General features: G+C 40.9%; 1 protein-coding gene across 2 annotated transcripts in view; it reads left to right on the forward strand.

The window, feature by feature from the left end:
• Window positions 1–2,422: 2,422 nt before the first annotated feature.
• The window catches only part of LOC132870041 (radial spoke head protein 9 homolog), a 73,829-nt gene continuing 52,420 nt past the window's right edge, over window positions 2,423–23,831 (forward strand). For both annotated transcript variants that reach the window (XM_060903583.1, XM_060903584.1), the window contains exon 1: window positions 2,423–2,649. In XM_060903583.1, coding sequence (XP_060759566.1) covers window positions 2,423–2,649 — 227 coding nt within the window. The remainder of the gene's footprint in view (window positions 2,650–23,831) is intronic.

A 23,831-nucleotide genomic window follows, 5' to 3' on the forward strand; every position in this document is an offset into this window, starting at 1 on the left:
CTAATTATTTATTATTGTCTACTTATCAAGCATTCGCTAGGACTTCTTATCACTCAGTAGTACAAGTATAGTACTTTTTTAAATCACACTATCACTCTTTCATCCACCTGTATCAGTTTTTGATTATAATTGGGAGACTTTGCAACAAACGTCTGTCTACTAAAACACTTTGGATACCAGCCGCGCACGTTGGCGCAAGATGGTTAAGCAGTGGCTCCGCGCAGGGGCGCCGCTAGGGGGGGAAAGGTTAGGACGATTCTAACGGCCTGGCACTGACAGGGGGGCCTGTGAGGGATATTTATATTATTTTAATAGTATTGCCTTGTGTAAGTTTTTGAAATAAAGTATTTCATTTTATCTGTTAAAATATGCAAATTATACATGGTTATGATTTGCTATAACATTTTTCTTGAATTATTTATGATATTGTCATTTCACCCCTCCACCCTTTTTACTAATGGTACAGTCTGATTCTGGGAGCGGGACACGTGAAATGTGTAGCTCCGTGTGTGCACAGCGCCGCTATTAGCGCAGCTTAGAGCAGCTGGCAGTTTTTCTATGTGCGCAACAGAGGTGTACATTCTAGAAGTTGCTAAGCAGGAACAGGTGTGATGAATTATGAAGTCCGGATATCACACTGTGTGTGAAAAAAATCACCTTTTTCATAGGTATCTTTATTGTATAATTAAGTCTAGATGTTTTGCCATTGTTCATGTGTGGATTTGTTGATATTGTTAAGTATTTAACTTTAATATTTTGCACATTAGCTGTGGTCATAGGTATCATTGCTATTGTTCATGTGTGGATTTATTGATACTGTTGCTAAGTATTTAACTTGAATATTTGAACATTTGCTGTGTTTTCTAATAAATGTGTGATGCCTAAAAGAAACCAAAAACACTTAGTGGATTTCTTGCAGTGCACTATGTAATTGCATCAAAAAACTAGTGTAGTTATTCATCAAGGCATACATTTGATCACATACAATAAGTCAATAAATGGAGGAAACAAAGGAATACATTTTGTAATCCTGATTATTGATGATGTTTGCTGGAGGGCTCTGGAGTATCCATAATGCACATACAAAATGTTATAAATCCATACAGTGATGCATGCAATTTCTCTCAACACAAACATTTGGATTGAATGAACTCCATAGGCTACTGAGTGGCCTAATAATAGTTGCTCATAAAAGAAAAAAAAAAAAAATATATATATATATATATATATATATATATATATATATATATATATTCCATATATATCATTTTTAAGGCAACAGTCTATTCAGTCTAATTCTGACAGTTCTGCATTCAAAATGTTCATTTCCCAAATAATTGTATCACTTAAACTTGCTAGGTAGCTGATCACATGCATAGTAAAGTAGAAGTGCCAGCCAAAAACGGACTTCAAATTCAGTTGCTTGAGCTTGAAAATTTTACCGGGGGGCCCTAAATTGTAATCTTTCATAGGGCCCAAGATTTCTAGCGGCGCCCCTGACTCCGCGCACTATCTCGCACGCTGTCGAGTGAAGCACGGAAGGAATTCACTTCAGACATAATTCAGAGACAGGTCAGAACGAGTCACATGCAATGTATATTGAGGAAAACGTGTTGCTTTTGGTAAATTGACGTTAGCAGGTGTGTTGTTATGCTGAAAGTGCATTCAGAGACAGTATATTTTTCTTTTCCGTACGGTCAAATCTTTTAGTGGTAGGCCGGACCGGCTTACTTTCACCCCTGCATCTAAACCATCTTTTCTGAAAGTATATTCCCAAGCAATGAATGGAACTATTCTGCCCTAGCGATGTATCAAAAAATAGACAGCGAACGGTTTAGATTGTGGATCTTTACTTAAGACTTCAAACTTATACAGAGGTGTTCATCCTCGATTTCCGTAAAACTTAAAGAAACAAATTAAGTATATCACTAAACTGAATAGCACACAGGCGAAAACGCGAACTAGGCTGACCTGTTAGTAATGCTAACAGAACGTCTCTCTCTGGGTGAAATCATTTCAAAATTCCGGGGGTGGGGTGGGGTGTGAAATAACGGTAGGTAGAGATGAGGGCTTAGCATCTCTGTAGACAGATAATTGAATTTCAAAAATGTGTTTTAATAAATAATTATTTTTAAAATATGGGGGCAACTGGGGTGGCAAGACACATTCTTACAGTGGCAACTGCCACCTTTTGCCACCCCTTAAAATCGCGCCTGCACACAGCTGAAAACAAACTCTGCTGTTTCCTTCTCAACGCGTTTGCGTGTCGTGTTGCTATGGCAACTAGTATCCAAGACGTTTGTTTACCGTAGCAACCCTGAGCTGACGCTTATGACTAGAAGGTTCCAAACTAGCGTGATCTCATTAACCACGTTAGATTTTTATAATCGTTATATGCAAATCTGTATATCAGGTAACAGAGATGGACTCCAGCACTTTGTTGTACTCATTGGATTTAGTGTGTGGGAACGGGCTGACCCTGAGCACCGAGCAGAGAGCAGCACTACACACTTCTCTCCTCCTCCTGAAGAGAAATTACAAATTCAACCGAGTCCTGTTTTGGGGGAAGATCCTGGGAATTAAAAACGATTATTTCATTGCTCAGGGGGTTGGAGAAGATGAACTGAGGGATAGAAAATATTTATACAGGTAAGATATACACTCACCAGTCACTTTAATAGAAACAGCTGCACATCATACGCAGTTATTCAATCAGCCAATCATGTGGCAGCAGGGCAATGACTCACACCATGCAGATACAGGTCAAGAGCTGTAATGTTCGCGTCAAACATCACAATGGGGTAACTTTACATGTTTAGTGTCATTACACCACAGCCCTGATCTGAAGAAAGCAGTTTCTGAAAATGAATGAATGGATGCATTATCATTAATCCATACATTCAAATTAGCTTTACGAATGGGAACATGCACTGCATGACCAAAAGTGGACATCTGACCCTCAGATCCATATGAGAATCAGAATCCATTGCCAAGTACGTTCTCACATACAAGGAATTGAGAGGTTGTAGAAAAGGCCTGGCAGCAGTAGAGATGGGGGTGCTGGGCAGGAGCTGGAATGTGGAGTCACAGGGGATGATATCAGGACAGTCCCACTGCTCTTCCAAAGTGACTGCAGAACTCATTCAATTGGTTGGCCAGGTGCAAGTCATTAACAGAGTGTGGGGCTGTTGGCTAAGAACTGGTGTTGGAGTTTCTTAGAGTACAGTCATTTGGCTTCTCTCACCGCCTTGCTAAACCTATTCCTCTCTTTGTTAGTTGTGTCATTCTTGGGGTAAACAACAGCAAGCAGCCTTGGTGAATCTTCTCCAACCAATGCAGTCTTGGGAACCATTCCTGATCTCTTCTGAACTCATCTCATGTTCATTACACAGCAGTTGAGATATGGACTTGTTGATTTGCAACTTTGGTCTTCCTCTTGATGTAGTCCCATTAGTTGGAGAGTATAGCGTATACTTTTGACACAAGATTTTTTTGTGGATCTCCGTAGGGAATGGCCAAGGAAGCGTAGTTGACAATCGATGATAAGGACAGAGAGAAACTTTGATTCTCTTCGCTTGTAAACTTCTTCATTGGACACATGGTCTTCATTCTTTATCTCAAGGATGATTCTTAAGCATGCAGTTTGGAGTGAGCTGATCTGGTTTTCAAGCTTAAGAGTCTGATTCCTAGACTCTTTAAACCTGTCCCTGTCCCCACTTCTGAATGCTTCTTCCTTTTGCAACCTTAGCTGTATGAGCTTATCTGTTTAACAATTACAGACCAATTTCACTACTCTCCCAGTTTTCTAAAATACTAGAGAAACTTTTTGTTGCAAGGTTGGACAGCTTCATTGAATTGCTTAATGACAGTCAGTATGGTTTTAGAACAAGCAGATCATCAGCAATAGCTTTAATGGAACTAGTAGAAGAGTTAATTGCAGTAGACAACAAGAAGTATGTATTGGGTGTTTTTATAGATTTGAAGAAAGCGTTTGATGCAATTGATCCTGAAATTGTACTACAAAAATTGGAAAGGTAGGGGATTAGAGGGGCAGGGCTAAAATTGGTTAAAAAGTTACATTGAAAATACACAGCAATTTGTTCAGATGGGTGCTATTAAGTCTACTCTCTTACTGTAGACATCACATGTGGTGTACCACAAGGGTCAATTCTTGGACCAAAATTATTTATATTGTATATTCAAAAATATTGAGATGTTATTTTTGCGGATGACACAAACATATTCTGTGTAGGGGAGAGCCTTCAGCAGCTATTGGAGGTAGTCTCGGAAGAACGAGGAAAGCTAAAGCTGTGGTTTGATGTAATTAAATTATTATTAAGAATAAACAAAACAAAATTTATGGTTTTTGGTAAGCAAAATAAACATCTGGACACACCGGTGGAAATAATGATTGATAGTGTAAAGCTGGAAAGAGTATATGAGAATATATTTCTAGGGGTAATAATCGACCACAACTTTAGCTGGAAACCCCATATTAAGTATGTCAGGTCCAGGTTAGCACGCACAGTGGGGATTCTTTGTAAAATAAGGCACATTCTGAACTATAAATCATTGCACATATTGTATTGTACTCTCTTTTTATCATATCTGACTTATTGTGTGGAATTTTGGGGCAACACCTATAAAAGTACCCTGCAGTCAATATACATTATGCAAAAGAAGGTAATAAGAATAGTGAATAATGTAGAATATCATGAACATTCTAATGCACTGTTTCTAAAGTCAAAAATACTGAAATTTAGAGATTTATTTGATTTCAAAACTGCACAATTCCTGTATAAAGTAAGACATAATTTACTTTCTGGCAATATTCAAAAAATGTTTATAGATAGAGAAGGGGGGTATCACTTGAGGGAAAGGGAACTTGAAACAGCCAATAGTTCATACCATGCTGAAAAGTATGTGTATATCTGTATGTGGGGTGAAGCTGTGGAATAGTTTACCTATTGAAATTAAAGAGAGGAAAAGTGTTGCACATTTCAAGATAAAGCTTAAAAACATACTTGAGAAGTATAGAGAGGAATGTATGGATAGTTAAAGGTTTAAATAAGTATTGCTTAATATCTTTTCTTTCTTTTTTCTTCAATCTTTTTTGTGTGTTATATGAGAGAGATTTATCTATATAAATAAAATATATAAATTTATAAATTTATATTTATTTAAATGATGGTTATTTCTTTTTCATTATTGTATTTTATTTGAATGGCTCTTTGGACCATCCTGTAGGGCAAGTGATTTGTGGGTTAGGCACTTATGAGCTTTGCTTCAGCCTAAACTCTTTTCGGTCAGCCACAGAACTGTTGTGTTTGTGGTGACTAAATTGGCTTGTATTGTACATACTGCTGCTGCTGTTGTTATTGACCGAAATAAATAAATAAATTCATTCATAACTAGGGTTTATCATTATTGTAACTCACCCTGGTACGTGATGGCACACAGCAGTCCTCACAGAAGCTGATATAGGATGCCACAGTCTCTGTGTACTCATCTAGACAATTGGTAGCAGTCCTGAACACATCCCAGTTTCTACAGCACGCCTGAAGGTTCTCCACAGCCTCATTGTTTCACTTCTTTGAGGTCTTCACTACAGGTTTCCTCAGCTTTAATTTCAGCCTGTATGCAGGAATCAGGTGGACCATGATGTGGTCAGATTGGCTCAGTGCAGCACAGGGGACGGTGCGATGGGCATTGTTGACTGTAGTGTAGCAGTGATCCAAAATATTCTCCTCCCTGGTCAGACATTTACAGTGGTGCTTGAAAGTTTGTGAACCCTTTAGAATTTTCAATATTTCTGCATAAATATGACCTAAAACAACGTCAGATTTCCACACAAGTCCTAAAAGTAGAGAAAGAGAACCCAGTTAAACAAATAAGACAAAAATTTATTTATTGAGGAAAATGATCGAATATTACATATGTGAACCTCTAGGATTAGCAGTTCATTTGAAGGTGAAATTAGACTCAGGTGTTTTCAATCAATGGGATGACAATCAGGTGTGAGTGAGCACCCTGTTTTATTTAAAGAACAGGGATCTATCAAAGTCTGATCTTCATAACACGTTTGTGGAAGTGTATCATGGCACGAACAAAGGAGATTTCTGAGGACCTCAGAAAAAGCGTTATTGATGCTCATCAGGCTGGAAAAGGTCACAAAACCATCTCTAAAAAGTTTGGACTCCACCAATCTATAGTCAGATAGATTGTATACAAATGGGGGAAATTCAGGACCACTGTTACCCTCCCCAGGAGTGGTCGACCAACAAGGATCACTCCAAGAGCAAGGCATGTAATAGTCGGCAAGGTCACAAAGGACCCCAAGGTAATGTCTAAGCAACTGAAGGCCTTTCTCACATTGGCTAATGTTCATGAGTCCACCATCAGGAGAACACTGAACAACAATGGTGTGCATGACAGGGTTGCAAGGAGAAAGCCTTTGCTCTCCAAAAAGAACATTGCTGCTCCTCTGCAGTTTTCTGAAGATCACATGGACAAGCCGGAAGGCTATTGGAAAAATGTTTTGTGGACGAATGAGACCAAAATAGAACAATTTGGTTTAAATGAGAAGCGTTATGTTTGGAGAAAGGAAAACACTGCATTCCAGTATAAGAACCTTATCCCATCTGTGAAACATGGTGGTGGTAGTATCATGGTTTGGGCCTGTTTTGCTGCATCTGGGCCAGGATGGCTTGCCATCATTGATGGAACAATGAATTCTGAATTATACCAGCGAATTCTAAAGGAAAATTTCAGAACATCTGTCCATTAACCAAATCTCAAGAGAAGGTTGGTCATGCAGCAAGACAACGACCCTAAGTACACAAGTTGTTCTACCAAACAATGGTTAAAGAAGAATAAAAAGTTAATGTTTTGGAATGGCCAAGTCAAAGTCCTGACCTTAATCCAATCGAAATGTTGTGGAAGGACCTGAAGCGAGCAGTTCATGTGAGGAAACCCACCAACATCCCAGAGTTGAAACTGTTATGTACAGAGTGGGCTAAAATTCCTCCAAGCTGGTGTGCAGGACTGATCAACAGTTACCAGAAACGTTTAGTTGCAGTTATTGCTGCACAAGGGGGTCACACCAGATACTGAAAGCAAAGGTTCACATACTTTTGCCACTCACAGATGTGTAATATTGGATTATTTTTCTCAATAAATAAATGACCCCGATTCCAAAAAAGTTGGGACAAAATACAAATTGTAAATAAAAACGGAATGCAATAATTTACAAATCTCAAAAACTGATATTGTATTCACAATAGAACATAGACAACATATCAAATCTCGAAAGTGAGACATTTTGAAATTTCATGCTAAATATTGGCTCATTTGAAATTTCATGACAGCAACACATCTCAAAAAAGTTGGGACAGGGGCAATAAGAGACTGGAAAAGTTAAAGGTACAAAAAAGGAACAGCTGAAGGACCAAATTGCACCTCATTAGGTCAATTGGCAATAGGTCATTAACATGACTGGGTATAAAAAGAGCATCTTGGAGTGGCAGTGGCTCTCAGAAGTAAAGATGGGAAGAGGATCACCAGTCCCCCTAATTCTGCGCTGACAAATAGTGGCGCAATATCAGAAAGGAGTTCGACAGTGTAAAATTGCAAAGAGTTTGAACATATCATCATCTACGGTACAGTGCATAATATCATCAAAAGATTCAGAGAATCTGGAAGAATCTCTGTGCATAAGGGTCAAGACCGGAAAACCATACTGGGTGCCCGTGATCTTTGGGCCCTTAGACGGCACTGCATCACATACAGGCATGCTACTGTATTGGAAATCACAAAATGGGCTCAGGAATATTTCCAGAGAACATTATCTGTGAACACAATTCACCGTGCCATCCGCCGTTGCCAGCTAAAACTCTATAGTTCAAAGAAGAAGCCGTATCTAAACATGATCCAGAAGCGCAGACGTCTTCTCTGGGCCAGGGCTCATTTAAAATGGACTGTGGCAAAGTGGAAAACTGTTCTGTGGTCAGACGAATCAAAATTTGAAGTTCTTTATGGAAATCAGGGATGCCGTGTCATTCGGACTAAAGAGGAGAAGGACGACTCAAGTTGTTATCAGCACTCAGTTCAGAAGCCTGCATCTCTGATGGTATGGGGTTGCATTAGTGCGTGTGGCATGGGCAGCTTACACATCTGGAAAGGCACCATTAATGCTGAAAGGTATATCCAGGTTCTATAGCAACATATGCTCCCATCCAGATGACGTCTCTTTCAGGGAAGACCTTGCATTTTCCAACATGACAATGCCAAACCACATACTGCATCAATTATAGCATCATGGCTGCATAGAAGAAGGGTCCGGGTACTGAACTGGCCAGCCTGCAGTCCAGATCTTTCACCCATAGAAAACATTTGGCGCATCATAAAATGGAAGATGCGACAAAAAAGACCCAAGACAGTTGAGCAACTAGAATCCTACATCAGATAAGAATGGGTTAACATTCCTATCCCTAAACTTGAGCAACTTGCCTCCTCAGTCCCCAGACATTTACAGACTGTTGTAAAGAGAAAAGGGGATGTCTTACAGTGGTAAACATGGCCTTGTCCCAACTGTTTTGAGATGTGTTGTTGTCATGAAATTTAAAATCACCTAATTTTTCTCTTTAAATAATACATGTTCTCAGTTTAAACATTTGATATGTCATGTTCTATTCTGAATAAAATATGGAATGACATTCCAAGATGGCGGCACGTACACACGCAGCGGCTCCTCTCCGTCCCGACCCACCCACCCATCTCACAGCCTCTTCAGTCTGCTGCCATCGGGGAGGAGACTCCGGAGTCTCTGGGCCAAAACCAGCAGGCTCAAGGACCGTTTTCTTTCACCAGGTGGTCAGGAGGCTCAACTCCCTCCCTGTTTTGCCCCTCCTCCCCCCTCTGCCCCCTGCCACAGATTCTGCTCGCACACCCCCCTGCCCCCCCTTCAGCATCTGACATGTCACCCTCACAGTTTCCTCCCCCAACACACACACATACATACATACATACATACTCTCAACGTTCATTAACACACTGAACTCAGGGACTGCACATTTCACTTTACCTCGCTCATTTGCACCATTCCGCACTACCTCACCTTAACAGCTATTAGTTTGTTTATACTGCTTTCATGTTTACCTGCTATACCTCAAGTGCCCTTGAATGTGTGTGTGTGTGTGTGTATATATATATATATATATATATATATATATATATATATATAGAGACAGAGAGAGAGAGAGAGTTTAGTCTATGTCTAGTTCTTATCTAGAGTGTTTATACTGTTTATTTCAATTATTCTATTCCCAACTTTTTTGGAATCGGGATTGCATAATATTTTTGTCTCATTTTTTTTACTGGGTTCTCTTTATCTACTTTTAGGACTTGTGTGAAAATTTGATGATGTTTTAGGTCATATTTATGCAGATATATAGAAAATACTAAAGGGTTCACAAACTTTCAAGCACCACTGTAATACACTGTTTGTATTTGGGACATTCGTGGCTAAAGTTACCTTTGTTAAATTCGCCAAGGACAATAACTAGGGAATCCGGGTTAGTCTGCTCCACATCCAGTATCTGGTTGGCCAGTATGTGCTGCACGTTCTGCACTTTGGCCCCTGGTGGAATGTAAACACTGACCAGAATGAATGAAGCAAACTCGTGGGGGGGGGGAGTAGAAGGGTTTACAATTAATTAAAATGATTCCAGGTTGTAGTATCACTGACATCACTGCACCAGCCACTGTTTACATAAAAACAGATTTCGCTTCCCTTTGTTTTACCAGCAAGATCTGTGTTATGGTCCACTCTGAAAAGTTGGAAGCCAGCCAGCTGCAGCCCAGAGTCTGGTACAAGTCTGCATAACCACATCTCTATGAAGCAGAAAATGGAAGATAAAGAAAAATCCCTGTTTTTCCCCACCAGCAGCTGGAGTTCCTCCAGTTTGTTGCACAATGAGAGCACGTTGGAGAGAAATATTGCAGATAGCGGAGTGCGTGCACAAGCATACCAGTGCATTTTCCTTTCCTCCAGTGTCTTACTGAGTGAGCAAAGGTGAAGTGGATCTTTGACCAGAATGTCCAATAATTCCACGGATGACACCAGTAAAGTTGGTAATAAGTCAGCTGGAGTTCTTCCCCTCGTATTAATGAACTCTTCCCTGGTGAAAGAGATTCAAGTATTGCAGCAGTGAACTGAGTTTACAAACAAAATAAGACAAAACGCCAACACACCAGGGCGGCACGGTGGTGTAGTGGTTAGCGCTGTCGCCTCACAGCAAGAAGGTCCAGGTTCGAGCCCCGTGGCCGGCGAGGGCCTTTCTGTGCAGAGTTTGCATGTTCTCCCCGTGTCCGTGTGGGTTTCCTCCGGGTGCTCCGGTTTCCCCCACAGTCCAAAGACATGCAGGTTAGGTTAACTGGTGACTCTAAATTGACCATAGGTGTGAGTGTGAATGGTTGTCTGTGTCTATGTGTCAGCCCTGCGATGACCTGGCGACTTGTCCAGGGTGTACCCCGCCTTTCGCCCGTAGTCAGCTGGGATAGGCTCCAGCTTGCCTGCGACCCTGTAGAAGGATAAAGCGGCTAGAGATAATGAGATGAGACCAACACACCAAAGCAGCCATCCACGGTGCCATCTTGGTCATGAAGAAGAATGAAAGATGATGAATATGTGGTTCTTTCCCAAACTGTTACCACTCAGTTGGAAGCACACACTTGTATAGAATGTCTTTGTATGTTATAGCATTACAGTTTCCTTTCACTGGAACTAAGAGATCCAAACATGTTCCAGCATGACAATGCCCCTGTGCATAAAGCGAGCTTCATGAATACATGGTTTGCCAAGTTTGGAGTGGAAGAACTTGTGGGTGAATGGGCAAATCCCCACAGCCACATTTGAAAACCTCGTGGAAAGTCTTCCTAGAAGAGTGGAGATTATTATAATCACAAAGGAGGACTAAATCTGAGATGTTCAGTAAGTGCATAGTGTATTCGGTATGATGGTCAGGTGTCCACAAACGTTTGGCCATATAAGTGTATATATTACTGGATTTATGGACAGTGTTTAGACATGTACATGTGTGTGTAACTAAGTATAAACAATACTGCCAGAAAGTATTCACCCCCTAATTATTTTGTCTTTTTGCTGTAACATCAAATTTAAGTTCATTAGAATTAGATTTTTTTTCTTCTCCTTTTGAACTGACTTTCCACAGAAATAAAATTAAATAAATGATGTCTTGAGAATTGTTTTAAAATTTAAAAAATGAAAAAAGTGATAAGTATTCATAAGTATTCAAAATAAATAAACTTAAATAAATGATTAAGATGTCTTGAGAATTGTTTTAAAAACAAAAAACAAAACAAAACCCAGTTGTTAAGTATTCACTCCCCTTCCAGTCTAAGTCTAAATTTGGACTGTTTGCTTTTCTTAAGCACTCACACTAAATATGTTACAACATGGTACACCATTTTCAAATCCACCTGTCTCCAACTATGTGTTTGCACGTAAATATTCCTGACTTTGGGAGGATATGCGTCTCCTAGCTAAAACGACATATCAAATCAGTCCTGCTGTCATGAAGGCCAAAGAGCTGCCTGTGGAGAATTTGAGTTGATGAGATGAAGGGGAAAAAAAAGCTTGAGAAGGTTATAAAAAGATCAGCAAAGTGTTGAGCATTGTGAAATCCATTATAACAAAGTGGAACAAATGTGGCATAACCAAAACACTACCAAGATCAGGCCAAACTGAGTGCTCAGGCAAGAAAGGCAGTTGTGAATGAAGGATCCAAGAGTCCAGCTACAACACTGAAGGGGTTACAGAGCTCACTGGCTGAAATAGGAGAACCTGTGCAGACCTCAACAATGTCATCAGTTCTTCACAGATCTGGCGTTTATGGGAGAATGGCCAGAAGGAAGCCATTTCTGAGAACGGTTAACAAATAGGCATGCCTAGAGTTTGCTAGCAGGGCATGTGACAAAATCTGAGTGTTTTTCGAAAAAAAATTTTGAGCCATTTGGTCTAAAAGTAAAGTGTTACATTTGAAGTAATAAAGTGCAACACTTCAGTAACACCTTTCCTACAATCAAGCACAGTGGTGGTAGTGTCATGCTCTGGGATTGCTTTTCAACAGGAGAACTTGGAAAAGCACAGGCAGCACGGATGGAGCCAAATACAAGAGAATTAGTAAAGACAACATGTTCCATTCAGACAGTAATCTGTGTCTAGGGGTCTTCAATCTTATCTGCAATGGGCCAGTGTGGCTGCAGGTTTTCATTCCAGTCAAATAGGAGCCAAACTTGACAGTTGGTTGGAGACCAAGATTAACTGATTAAACAAATGGAATCAAGTGTGTCTCCCACTTGGTTGGAATGAAAGCCTGTAGCCACACTGGCCCCTCATGGATAAGATTGAAGACCCCTGTTCTCAGGCAAAAATGTATGTCCCAACAGGACAGTAAACTAAAGCACAAGGCAAAAACTAAAAGAATGGTTCAAGGGGGGGAAAAAAGGTGTTTGTTTTGAAATGGTCAACTCAGTGCCCAGCCTTAAATCCAGCCGTGGCATGACCTGAAAACTGATGTTCACCAATATTCTTTATCTATTTTGAGAGAGTTGGGGAAATTTTGTGCTGAGATATGGAATAAAATGCCAGCATCAAAATGCAAATATCATGGAGACAAACAAGTATTGACTTTGTGGGTTAATACTAATTGTCAGGGAATGGTAGTAGACGGATGTAAGTGCAGAATAGGTATTTATCATAAACGAGATTACAGGCAGGGCGGCATGGTGGTGTAGTGGTTAGCACTGTTGCCTCACAACAAGAAGGTCCTGGGTTTGAGCCCAGCGGCCGGCAAGGGCCTTTCTATGTGGAGTTTGCATGTTCTCCCCATGTCTGCGTGGGTTTCCTCTGGGTGCTCCGGTTTCCCCCAAAGTCCAAAGACATGCAGGTTAGGCTAATTGGTGGCTCTAAATTGACCGCAGGTGTGAACATGAGGTGTGAATGGTTGTTTGTCTCTGTGTCAGCCCTGCGATAACCTGGCGGCTTATCCAGGGTGTACCCCACCTCTTGCCCATAGTCAGTTGGGATAGGCTCCAGCTTGCCTGTGACCCTGTAGAACAGGATAAGCAGCTACAGATAATATATGGATGGGATGGATGGAGATTACAGGTGAATTAATCCAAATCAGCAGGCAATATTGTAAATGAGAAATGAGCACAGGGTCAGGTGAGGCACAAAGATTGTCAGGCAAGGATGGAAACAAGGAACAGGAAGTCAGAAAACCAGGATGTCAACATGGGAAAATAAGGCTTGGTAATGTGTCACTCAGAACTCCATGCTTCGCACTGAGCATGCATTTAAACAGTCTTTATATCCTTGACTTGCAAGTGACATCAAAGAAAACCGGATGTCGGCCATGTTGGTGGATATAGAAATGCAGGGTCAAGTGACATTCCATATAAAACACTATAGTCACGCGTGCACAACTCTCTTTGTTTCCACTGCTTTAAGTGTTCTTTTAGCTATGCCATATCTTTGTGCTGTGTATGGTTGTGGTCATAACAGTACTCATGACCATAGTAAATTCAGATTTTTTAGAATTCCGTCCGTGATTCAGAAAGAGGGTGAGGAAACTTTGAAGCTTAGTATGGTGAGGAGATGAGCATGGCTGAATAACATCGGCAGGGCTGCCGATGATATAACTGAGGATAAAGCCAAAACAACTCGTGTTTGTAGTGATCATTTTATCTCGAGTGAGATTTAAAGGCTTTCTAAATAATATCATGTAAGAATTTTATTTCGTGTTGCTAGAATTTTGCTATAAAATGAGCGTTCTTTTGTCGTGGCTCACTCGGTCATAGTTATAATTTTAACATGTGTATTACCATTTCGCTTCTAGGAGCACCAGCAAAATTATATGATAGAAACAATCCAAACTAGACACCCACTCAGAAAACAGGCTGTTTTGTCCAAGGTCAGACTTGATTTTTCAGCAGCTGAATGACACGAAAGAGCTCAAAAAAGGAGGAAGACAGCTGAATTAGCGGAAGCTATGTGTGGTAGCTCACACGTGGAGTTCAAAGACATCCAAGACACCACAGTTGAAGCTGAGAAATTAATACCAGGTCAGCTAATTTTGACTGAAACAAAGTACTATTATTTCGGAACTTCCATAAATTTAAGATTTCCAAACTGATCTCTATCTTCTTTGAAACAGATCAGTCTGATGTTGGTGAATCGTCTACTGTTTACACATAGAAGTAAACTAAATGCAAAAGAAGCCTTAATTTACCCTTGTAAATACAACTGCTTTATCATCATTTACTGGTTTAATTAATAAGGTATTTACCCATCCAGAGACAAAGAAGTTATAGGCTTCCATTGACTTATAAGCCTTCATTTGAGATTTATTGACCCACAAAGTCTGCCAAATCAGATAGAACGTGATATCTGAGTACTCAATTGTCGGTAGAAGCATCTTATCTTCAGAAAAATCTGATTTTTTAAATAATATGGGTCAAAACCACACATATCTATCTTCTCTTTGTATCAAATTTTCGTTGGACCATTGAAATCATGGTAATATTGAGAAAATTCAGCACTGTTTACAGACACACTTTCAGCGCCATCTGAGTTGCTTTGTATATCCACCAACATGCTGGACGCTTATGACATAGCAGATTTTGATCACAAGTCAAGGATAGGTGCACAGATTGCGCCTTAATCATGCGCAGGCGTGCGTCATTAACAGCACACGTGCAAGGGTCCACTTGCACAGTCCGGAGTGTGCCCAAGAGTCCTTCTGGTGCACCTGCCAAAGTGTGCAGGTCTTACACAAATAAAGCAATGTTTTGTTTTGTTTTTTGTTGTTTTTTAAACAATAATTCTTAGGACATCTAAATAATTAACTTCATTTGATTTCTGTAGCAAGTCACTTCAAAAGCAAGTTACAACACAGCAAACAGAAAAATCACTCCTGGCTTAATATGATCCCAAATCAGAAAAAGTTGGGATGGTATGGAAAATGAAAAAAGAAAGCAGTGATTTCTAAATTTAATTTGACTTGTATTTCATGGCTAACAATATGAAGCCAAGATATTTCATGGTTTATCTAGTCAGTTTCATTTAATTTGATAATATACATCCATTCTTGGGCGGCACGGTGGTGTAGTGGTTAGCGCTGTCGCCTCACAGCAAGAAGGTCCAGGTTCGAGCCCCGTGGCCGGCGAGGGCCTTTCTGTGCGGAGTTTGCATGTTCTCCCCGTGTCCGCGTGGGTTTCCTCCGGGTGCTCCGGTTTCCCCCACAGTCCAAAGACATGCAGGTTAGGTTAACTGGTGACTCTAAATTGACCGTAGGTGTGAATGTGAGTGTGAATGGTTGTCTGTGTCCGTGTGTCAGCCCTGTGATGACCTGGCGACTTGTCCAGGGTGTACCCCGCCTTTCGCCCGTAGTCAGCTGGGATAGGCTCCAGCTTGCCTGTGACCCTGTAGAACAGGATAAAGCGGCTAGAGATAATGAGATGAGATGAGACATCCATTCTTGCATTTCAGGTCTGCACACATTCCAAAAACAGTTAGGACAGGGACAATTTAGGGAAAGTAATGAGCAGGGGTGAAAGTAAGCCGGTCCTGGCCGGTCCGGTGTACCATTAAAAGATCTGGCCGTACCGGAAAGAAAAATATACTGTCTCTGAAAAAAAAAGCACTTTCAGCATAACAACACACCTGCTAACGTCACTTTACCAAAAGCAACACGTTTTCCTCAATACACATTGCATATAACTCGTTTGGACCTGTCTCTGAATTATGTCTGAAGTGAATTCCTTCCGTGTTTCACTCAACAGACAACGTGCGAGATAGTGCGCGTAGCCCACTGCTTAACCATCTTGCGCCAATGTGCGCAGCTGGTATCCCAAGTGTTTTAGTAGACAGACGTTTGTTGCAAAGTCTCCCAAATAAAAACAACATATATGTTGATGTTTCAATATTCTATTACGTGTGCAGTGTTTCGCTGGACAAACAATGAGCGAGCTACAGCACGCGTATGGCTTAACCAGAACTTGTGCTATAATGTGTACAGCTGGTAATCAAAGTGTTTTAGCAGACAGACGTTAGTTGCAAAGTCTCCCAAATAAAAAGGCATATAAAGAAACATGTTAATGTTTCATGATAGGCTATTTAAAAATTACTTTGATCAGAATTCGTAAATCGAGTGGAAGTTGGGGCAAAGATTCTAGATTACTGTCTGGTTGGAGCGAGCAGAGTAACTAGGCTACCAATGCATGGCACGTGCACTGAGAACACACGCACTTTCTCAAACGTTCCGACACACCCGTGGGAAAATACAAAGAATCCAAAAAAACACCAACAGAAAACCACAACGATATATTTGATAAGATAAGGAAGAGAGGACAACTGGAAAATAATAATGCAGAGAAAAATTACTGATATCTTTAAGAATATAGAAACAAACAGAGTATAGAAACAAACTGACAACAATAAATGCAGCAAACCTCTTCATCAACACAGTGGGACCACCATGCAAGCAGTGGGATCCCCTTCCTTATGTAAAGACTTGGCTGGGCAAAGGAAGGAGAGCTGCTCACTCAACAAAAGGCATGGCTCGCTGTCAAACAGATGAGGACAGCTACTTCAAGCCTCTTTGGAATTTATTTTAAGTGTTTTACCTAAAAACTTTCACTTTTCTGTTCTGTTACACTGTTCTGTGTCCAATGTCCAAAATGAAAAGTTAGTTTTCAACTGTTCAGCTAAAAAAAAGTTATTAAAACGATTGTGTTGTTGAAATGATGTGTTTACAATTTATTTATAATCAAAAACTGATACAGGTGGATGAAAGAGTGATAGTGTGATAAAAAAGTACTATACTAGTACTACTGAGTGATAAGAAGTCCTAGTGAATGCTTGATAAGTAGACAATAATAAATAATTAGGTGTATTTGTTGGCGTGCGCTGTGCGCGCACACTATGAGTCTAAATAATAGTACCAGCAAGAAATAAAAGTTACTTTCACCCCTGGTAATGAGGTAAAACAATTAAATAATGATGTCATTTGAAACAGGTGATGACAACAGGTGATTGTAATCATGATTGGTACAAAGTCATTATCTAGGAAAGGCCTAGCCTTTCAGGAGTAAAAGTGGGCCAAGGAGCTCAAGTCAGCAAATGTGTGGGAAAATTATTGAAATGTTTAAAAACAATGTTCCTCAAAGAAAGATAGGAAGGGATTTAGAAAGTTCACCCTCGACGGTGCATAATATCATTAAACGATTCAAGGAGTCCAGAGGTATTTCGGTGCATAAAGAGCAAGGGCACAAGCCTAAGCTGAACACCCGTGATCTCCGATCCCTCAGATGGCATTGCATCAAGAACCATCATTTGTCTATTGCTGATTGTAGCAGTTCCTGATGTGGGTGGAGCACAGAAACACGGCAGGTGAGAGTTGATGGTCAAACACAAACACTTTATTTCACTTTTCAGCACTCACTCACTCAACACGCACACGTGTTGTGGTCGGGAGGGACCCCTTTTCTCTGCTCTCTCCCTCCTTTTACGCTCGGTCCCTGTAACAAACACATACACACATTAATTAACAGCAGGTGGAATGACTTAGCCACTTACCTTCCCCCAGGGGCGCAGATAGGATTTTTGAACTGGGGGGGACTGAGCTGTCAGCAAATGATTCCATTTTGTGTATAATATATATATATATATATATATATATATATATATATATATATATATGTATGTGTGTGTATATATATATATATATATATATATATATATATATATATATATATATACACACACATATATATACAGTGGTGCTTGAAAGTTTGTGAACCCTTTAGAATTTTCTATATTTCTGCATAAATATGACCCAAAACATCATCAGATTTTCACACAAGTCCTAAAAGTAGATAAAGAGAACCCAGTTAAACAAATTAGACAAAAATATGATACTTGGTCATTTATTTATTGAGGAAATGATCCAATATTACATATCTGTGAGTGGCAAAAGTATGTGAACCTCTAGGATTAACAGTTAATTTGAAGGTGAAATTAGAGTCCGGTGTTTTCAATCAATTGGATGACAAATCAGGTGTGAGTGGGCACCCTGTTTTATTTAAAGAATAGGGATCTATCAAAGTCTGATCTTCACAACACATGTTTGTGCAAGTGTATCATGGCATGAACAAAGGAGATTTCTGAGGACCTCAGAAAAAGTGTTGTTGATGCTCATCAGGCAGGAAAAGGTTACAAAACCATCTCTAAAGCGTTTGGACTCCACCAATCCACAGTCAGACAGATTGTGTACAAATGGAGGAAATTCAAGACCATTGTTACCCTCCCCAGGAGTGGTCGACCAACAAAGATCACTCCAAGAGCAAAGCATGTAATAGTTGGCGAGGTCACAAAGGACCCCAGGGTAACTTCTAAGCAACTGAAGGCCTCTCTCACATTGGCTAATGTTAATGTTCATGAGTCCACCATCAGGAGAACACTGAACAACAATCGTGTGCATGACAGGGTTGCAAGGAGAAAGCCACTGCTCTCCAAAAAACTTGCTGCTTGTCTGCAGTTTGCTAAAGATCACATGGACAAGCCAGAAGGCTATTGGAAAAATGTTTTGTGGATGGCTGAGCCCAAAATAGAACAATTTGGTTTAAATGAGAAGCGTTAAGTTTGGAGAAAGGAAAACACTGCATTCCAGCATAACAACCTTATCCCATCTGTGAAACATGGTGGTGGTACTATCGTGTTTTGGGCTTGTTTTGCTGCATCTGGGCCAGGACGGCTTGCCATCATTGATGGAGCAATGAATTCTGAATTATACCAGGGAATTCTAAAGGAAAATGTCAGGACATCTGTCCATGAACTGAATTTCAAGAGAAGGTGGGTCATGCAGCGAGACAACGACCCTAAGCACACAAGTCGTTCTACCAAAGAATGGTTAAAGAAGAATAAAGTTCATGTTTTGGAATGGCCAAGTCAAAGTCCTGACCTTAAGCCAATCAAAATGTTGTGGAAGGACCTGAAGTGAGCAGTTCATGTGAGGAAACCCACCAACATCCCAGAGTTGAAGCTGTTCTGTATGGAGGAATGGGCTAAAATTCCTCCAAGCCGGTGTGCAGGACTGATCAACAGATACCGGGAACATTTAGTTGCAGTTATTGCTGCACAAGGGGGTTACACCAGATACTGAAAGCAAAGGTTCACATACTTTTGCCACTCACAGATATGTAATATTGGATCATTTTCCTCAATAAATAAATGACCAAGTAGTATAATATTTTTGTCTCATTTGTTTAACTGGGTTCTCTTTATCTACTTTTAGGACTTGTGTGAAAGTCTGAGGATGTTTTATGCCATATTTTTGCAGAAATATAGAAAATTCTAAAGGGTTCACAAACTTTTAAGCACCACTGTGTATATATATATATATATATATATATATATATATATATATATATAATGTGTGTGTGTATATATACACACACACACACACACACACATATATACACACACACATATATATATATATATATATATATATATATATATATATATATATATATATATACACACACACTACCGTTCAAAAGTTTGGGGGCACTTTGAAATGTCCTTATTTTTGAAAGAAAAGCACTGTTCTTTTCAATGAAGATCACTTTAAACTAATCAGAAATACACTCTATACCAGACCTGGGCATTTTCCAGCCCGCGGGCCGCATCCGGCCCTTTGATTCATTCTGACCGGCCCGCGTAAGGTTAATTAGAAATTACAAAATAAATGTATTTTCTAATTTTACCTCATGCATGGACTGAATATGCATTGCTTTTATTTTGAAGTTGTGTTCAACAAAAACGCAATGCGCGCGACATGAACATGACATGAAATCCCACGAAACCTAATCCCGCGATAACTACTTCCGTAATTTGTCCAGACCAACCACAAACTTCTACGTCATCCTTCAAACGGTCCAGCCAATCACATAGTGTGACCTCACCAGCAGGCGCCGGAGCCCGAGCCAATCTGTAGATCTGATACCTACACCGAATGGACTGATGATCATCTGTCAGCTGTGCTTCACATCTCCACCTCAGACATTCAACCTGATTTTGATGCACTCGTTAAAGACCAACAGAGACTAGATTTCTCTCACTGAACAAATAAAAAACACCAAATGAGGTGATTAGACTACAAATGTGGGCATCATTATTATAATATGATGTATCTTGTTTGATATTTGGAGTAGAAAGACAATATTTTGATGTCTTTGTGTTTTGGGGTGAATGTGACTGAAAAAAAAATGGTACAAACGTTCACATTTTGTTAACCATTGTTTTGGGAAATTTGATTGAATAAATGACATTTTTTGTAAGGCAACCTCGTTTTTCCACACTCTTACCAGTCTTAGCAGCTTGTAAAAACAATGATATTTATTGCTTTATATAAAGAAATACAATTAATATTATGCAGAATTTAGTTCAGCCTTATGGTCCAGCCCTCCACAAAATTTCCTGTTTCTCATGTGGCCCTATGGAAAAAATAATTGCCCACCCCTGCTCTATACATTGCTAATGTGGTAAATGACTATTCTAGCTGCAAATGTCTGGTTTTTGGTGCAATATCTACATAGGTGTCTAGAGGCCCATTTCCAGCAACTATCACTCCAGTGTTCTAATGGTACAATGTGTTTGCTCATTGCCTCAGAAGGCTAATAGATGATTAGAAAACCCTTGTACAATCATGTTAGCACAGCTGAAAACAGTTTAGCTCTTTAGAGAAGCTATAAAACTGACCTTCCTGGAGCATCACATTTGTGGGGTCGATTAAATGCTCAAAATGGCCAGAAAAATGTCTTGACTATATTTTCTATTTATTTTACAACTTATGGTGGTAAATAAAAGTGTGACTTTTCATGGAAAACACAAAATTGTCTGGGTGACCCCAAACTTTTGAACGGTAGTGTGTATACATGTTATTTCACCTCCCTCACTGCCATCACCAGGAACTACCTGCAGGCCAGGACAATGATAACATTTTAACATAGCCAATGGAAATCCAAAGTTTACACATTATCATCACGCACAGAAATTGCAAAACTCCAAAACTAGTTTTAAAACCGCTAAGTTCCAACTGTTAAAAATAGCGAGAGGCTGGGCTACGTGTGTGTGTGTAAAGTGTAAACCAGTGCATCCTGACTTTCTAACTATGCCTGTGTGTTGCGTGAGCAGCAGTCAGTCAACAACTCTTCGCAAAGTTTCCTTATGAAACAATATGCTTGCTGAAATTATGACAGGGAACGCCAGATTAAACATTAAAACTGCCTTCTAAGTACTGTATCTACAGGCTACCACCAAAAGAAGGAGGCTACCAGAAAGGCATCACTCCGTACGATTTTACTTTCACTACGACATTACTTTGAACAGACTATCAAAAAATTGCAAGGTGATATGATAAAGTAAGGCATAGTTTACTTACAGTCGTTTTTTTTTTTTTTTGAAAAAACGATGCAATCGTTTTCTGCCTTTTGGCACCCTTCATCATGCCGTGTTGGGGTCCTGAACTAGGAGGAGCTGTCCCCGATATGCCTGTCAAACTTGTTGTGGGTAACCATAGCAACCAAGCTCGAGCTCGCAACCTGTGCAGTCTGCGCAGTTGCAACTATGTATGTACTGCTGTGCACCTCAATAAACCGAATGGTAATTAGTCTTTTGATTTTTCCGTGAGGTTTGCCTTATGCAAAGAAAGACAGCATAGATGTTTTTTCCTCCCTATAAGTGGGGGGGACCAAACGAGGTGAATTTAAATCTGGGTGGGATGAATCCCCCCCTCTATCTGCGCCCGTGCCTTCCCTGACCCCGCCCTCCATTCACAGACTGCTGCTTGGCCATGCCCCCGCTGCCACATACCCCCACCGCCCGACTCAGGTCAGAAGCTGACTCCCCCCCCCCCGACGGGACAGGAAGTCTGCCACCACCATCTGTGCCCCCGACCTGTGGATCTCCTTGTACTTAAATGGCTGGAGGGCAAGATACCAACGGGTGATCCGCGCATTGGCATCCTTTATATGGTGGAGCCACTGGAGGGGCGCGTGGGCCGAACAGAAAGTGAAAGGGCACCCCAGCAGGTAGTATCGGAGGGCAAGGACCGCCCAATTGATGTCAAGACACTCCTTCTGAAAGCAAGCTGTACTTGCTTTCACGCATCAACAGTTTCTGGCTGATGTACAGCACGGGGCGCTCCTCGCCCTTCACCTCCTGGGACAAAACGGCCCACAGCCCTTTGTCCAATGCATCAGTCTGCAAAATAAAGGGGAGAGAGAAGTCAGGGGAGTGTAAAAGTGGCCCCCCACACAGTGCAGCTTTTACTTCAGAGAAAGCCTGTTGGCACTGCTCCAGCCACTGGACCAGATCTGGAGCCCCCTTTTTAGAGATCGGTTAAGTGGGCTGGTGACGTCCAAATAATTAGGTAGAAACCTACGATAATAGCCTGCCAGCCCCAAGAACTGTCTCACCTGCTTTTTGGTCTTGGACCACAGACAGGCTGCAATCGCTGCAGTCTTATTAATTTGGGGACCCACCTGCCCATGACCCAAGTGGAACCCCAGATACTGTACTTCCACCCACCCAATTGCACACTTTCTCGGGTTAGCTGTGAGGCCCGCACGCCTCAGTGACTTTAGAACGGCCCTCAGGTGTTCCAAGTGCTGCAGCCAATCATGGCTGTAGATTATTATATCGTCCAGATAGGCGGACACATAGGCAGCATGAGGGCAGAGGACCCTGTCCATAAGCCACTAGAACGTAGCAGGTGCCCCAAACAACCCAAAAGGGAGCGAGACAAATTGGTGTAAACCAAACGGTATGGAAAAGGCCATTTTTTCCTCACGATAGAGGAGTCAAGGGGCTCTGCCAATAGCCCTTCGATAGATCCAGTGTCGAATAAAAGTGAGCAGCGCCTAACCGATCAAGCAACTCATCAATGTGAGGCATTGGGTATGCGTCAAATTTAGACACTGCGTTGACCTTTCTATAGTCCATACAGACCCGGACCAACCCATTGGTCTTGGGAACCAGGACCACTGGGCTGCTCCAGTCACTGTGGGACTCCTCGATTATGCCCATTTCGAGCATGGCCTTGAGTTCGTCCCGAACCACATTTTTCTTGTGTTCAGGTAAGCGGTAAGGGCGGCTATGTGCTACCACCCCCAGGGGTGTTTCGATGTGGTGTTCTATGAGGTGGGTACGACCAGGAAGGGGCAATAACACATCGGAAAATTCCTTTTGCAACTTGGCCACCTCCGTGAGTTGGGCCGGTGAGAGGTGGTCTCCACAAGGGACCGGAGTGGTCCAAGATGTTATCTTTTTCACCTCTGGCCCCAGCTCCGCCTTCTCTGGGACTACCGACGCCAACACCACGGGGACCCCCTCATTCCACAGGGATGAGAGTTTTCCGCTTTTAGGCAGATTTCCGCTTTTTCTGAGTAAAAAACGACCTTTTTATATTATGCCAAATAAGTTGAAAAATTTTTTTAAATTAATTTCAGGGGGTTGGGGTATGTTCCTTCATGCTGTTCAAACTTTATTAACTCCAACGATGTTTACACATTATTTGTAAGTTGCCATCTTTAGTCTCGTTTAATCTCGTTGAATGTGATGTAAAATTCGTGTTATCTACATTGTTATTGGTCAAAACATCGATGTCAAGACCATAATAGCCAATCAAAAGAGTTTTTACAAAGACACCCACATATGCTTTCTTTTATCAAACCTTACACATGTT

Source organism: Neoarius graeffei, chromosome 21 (assembly GCF_027579695.1).
Source record: "Neoarius graeffei isolate fNeoGra1 chromosome 21, fNeoGra1.pri, whole genome shotgun sequence".
Lineage (NCBI taxonomy): Eukaryota > Metazoa > Chordata > Actinopteri > Siluriformes > Ariidae > Neoarius > Neoarius graeffei.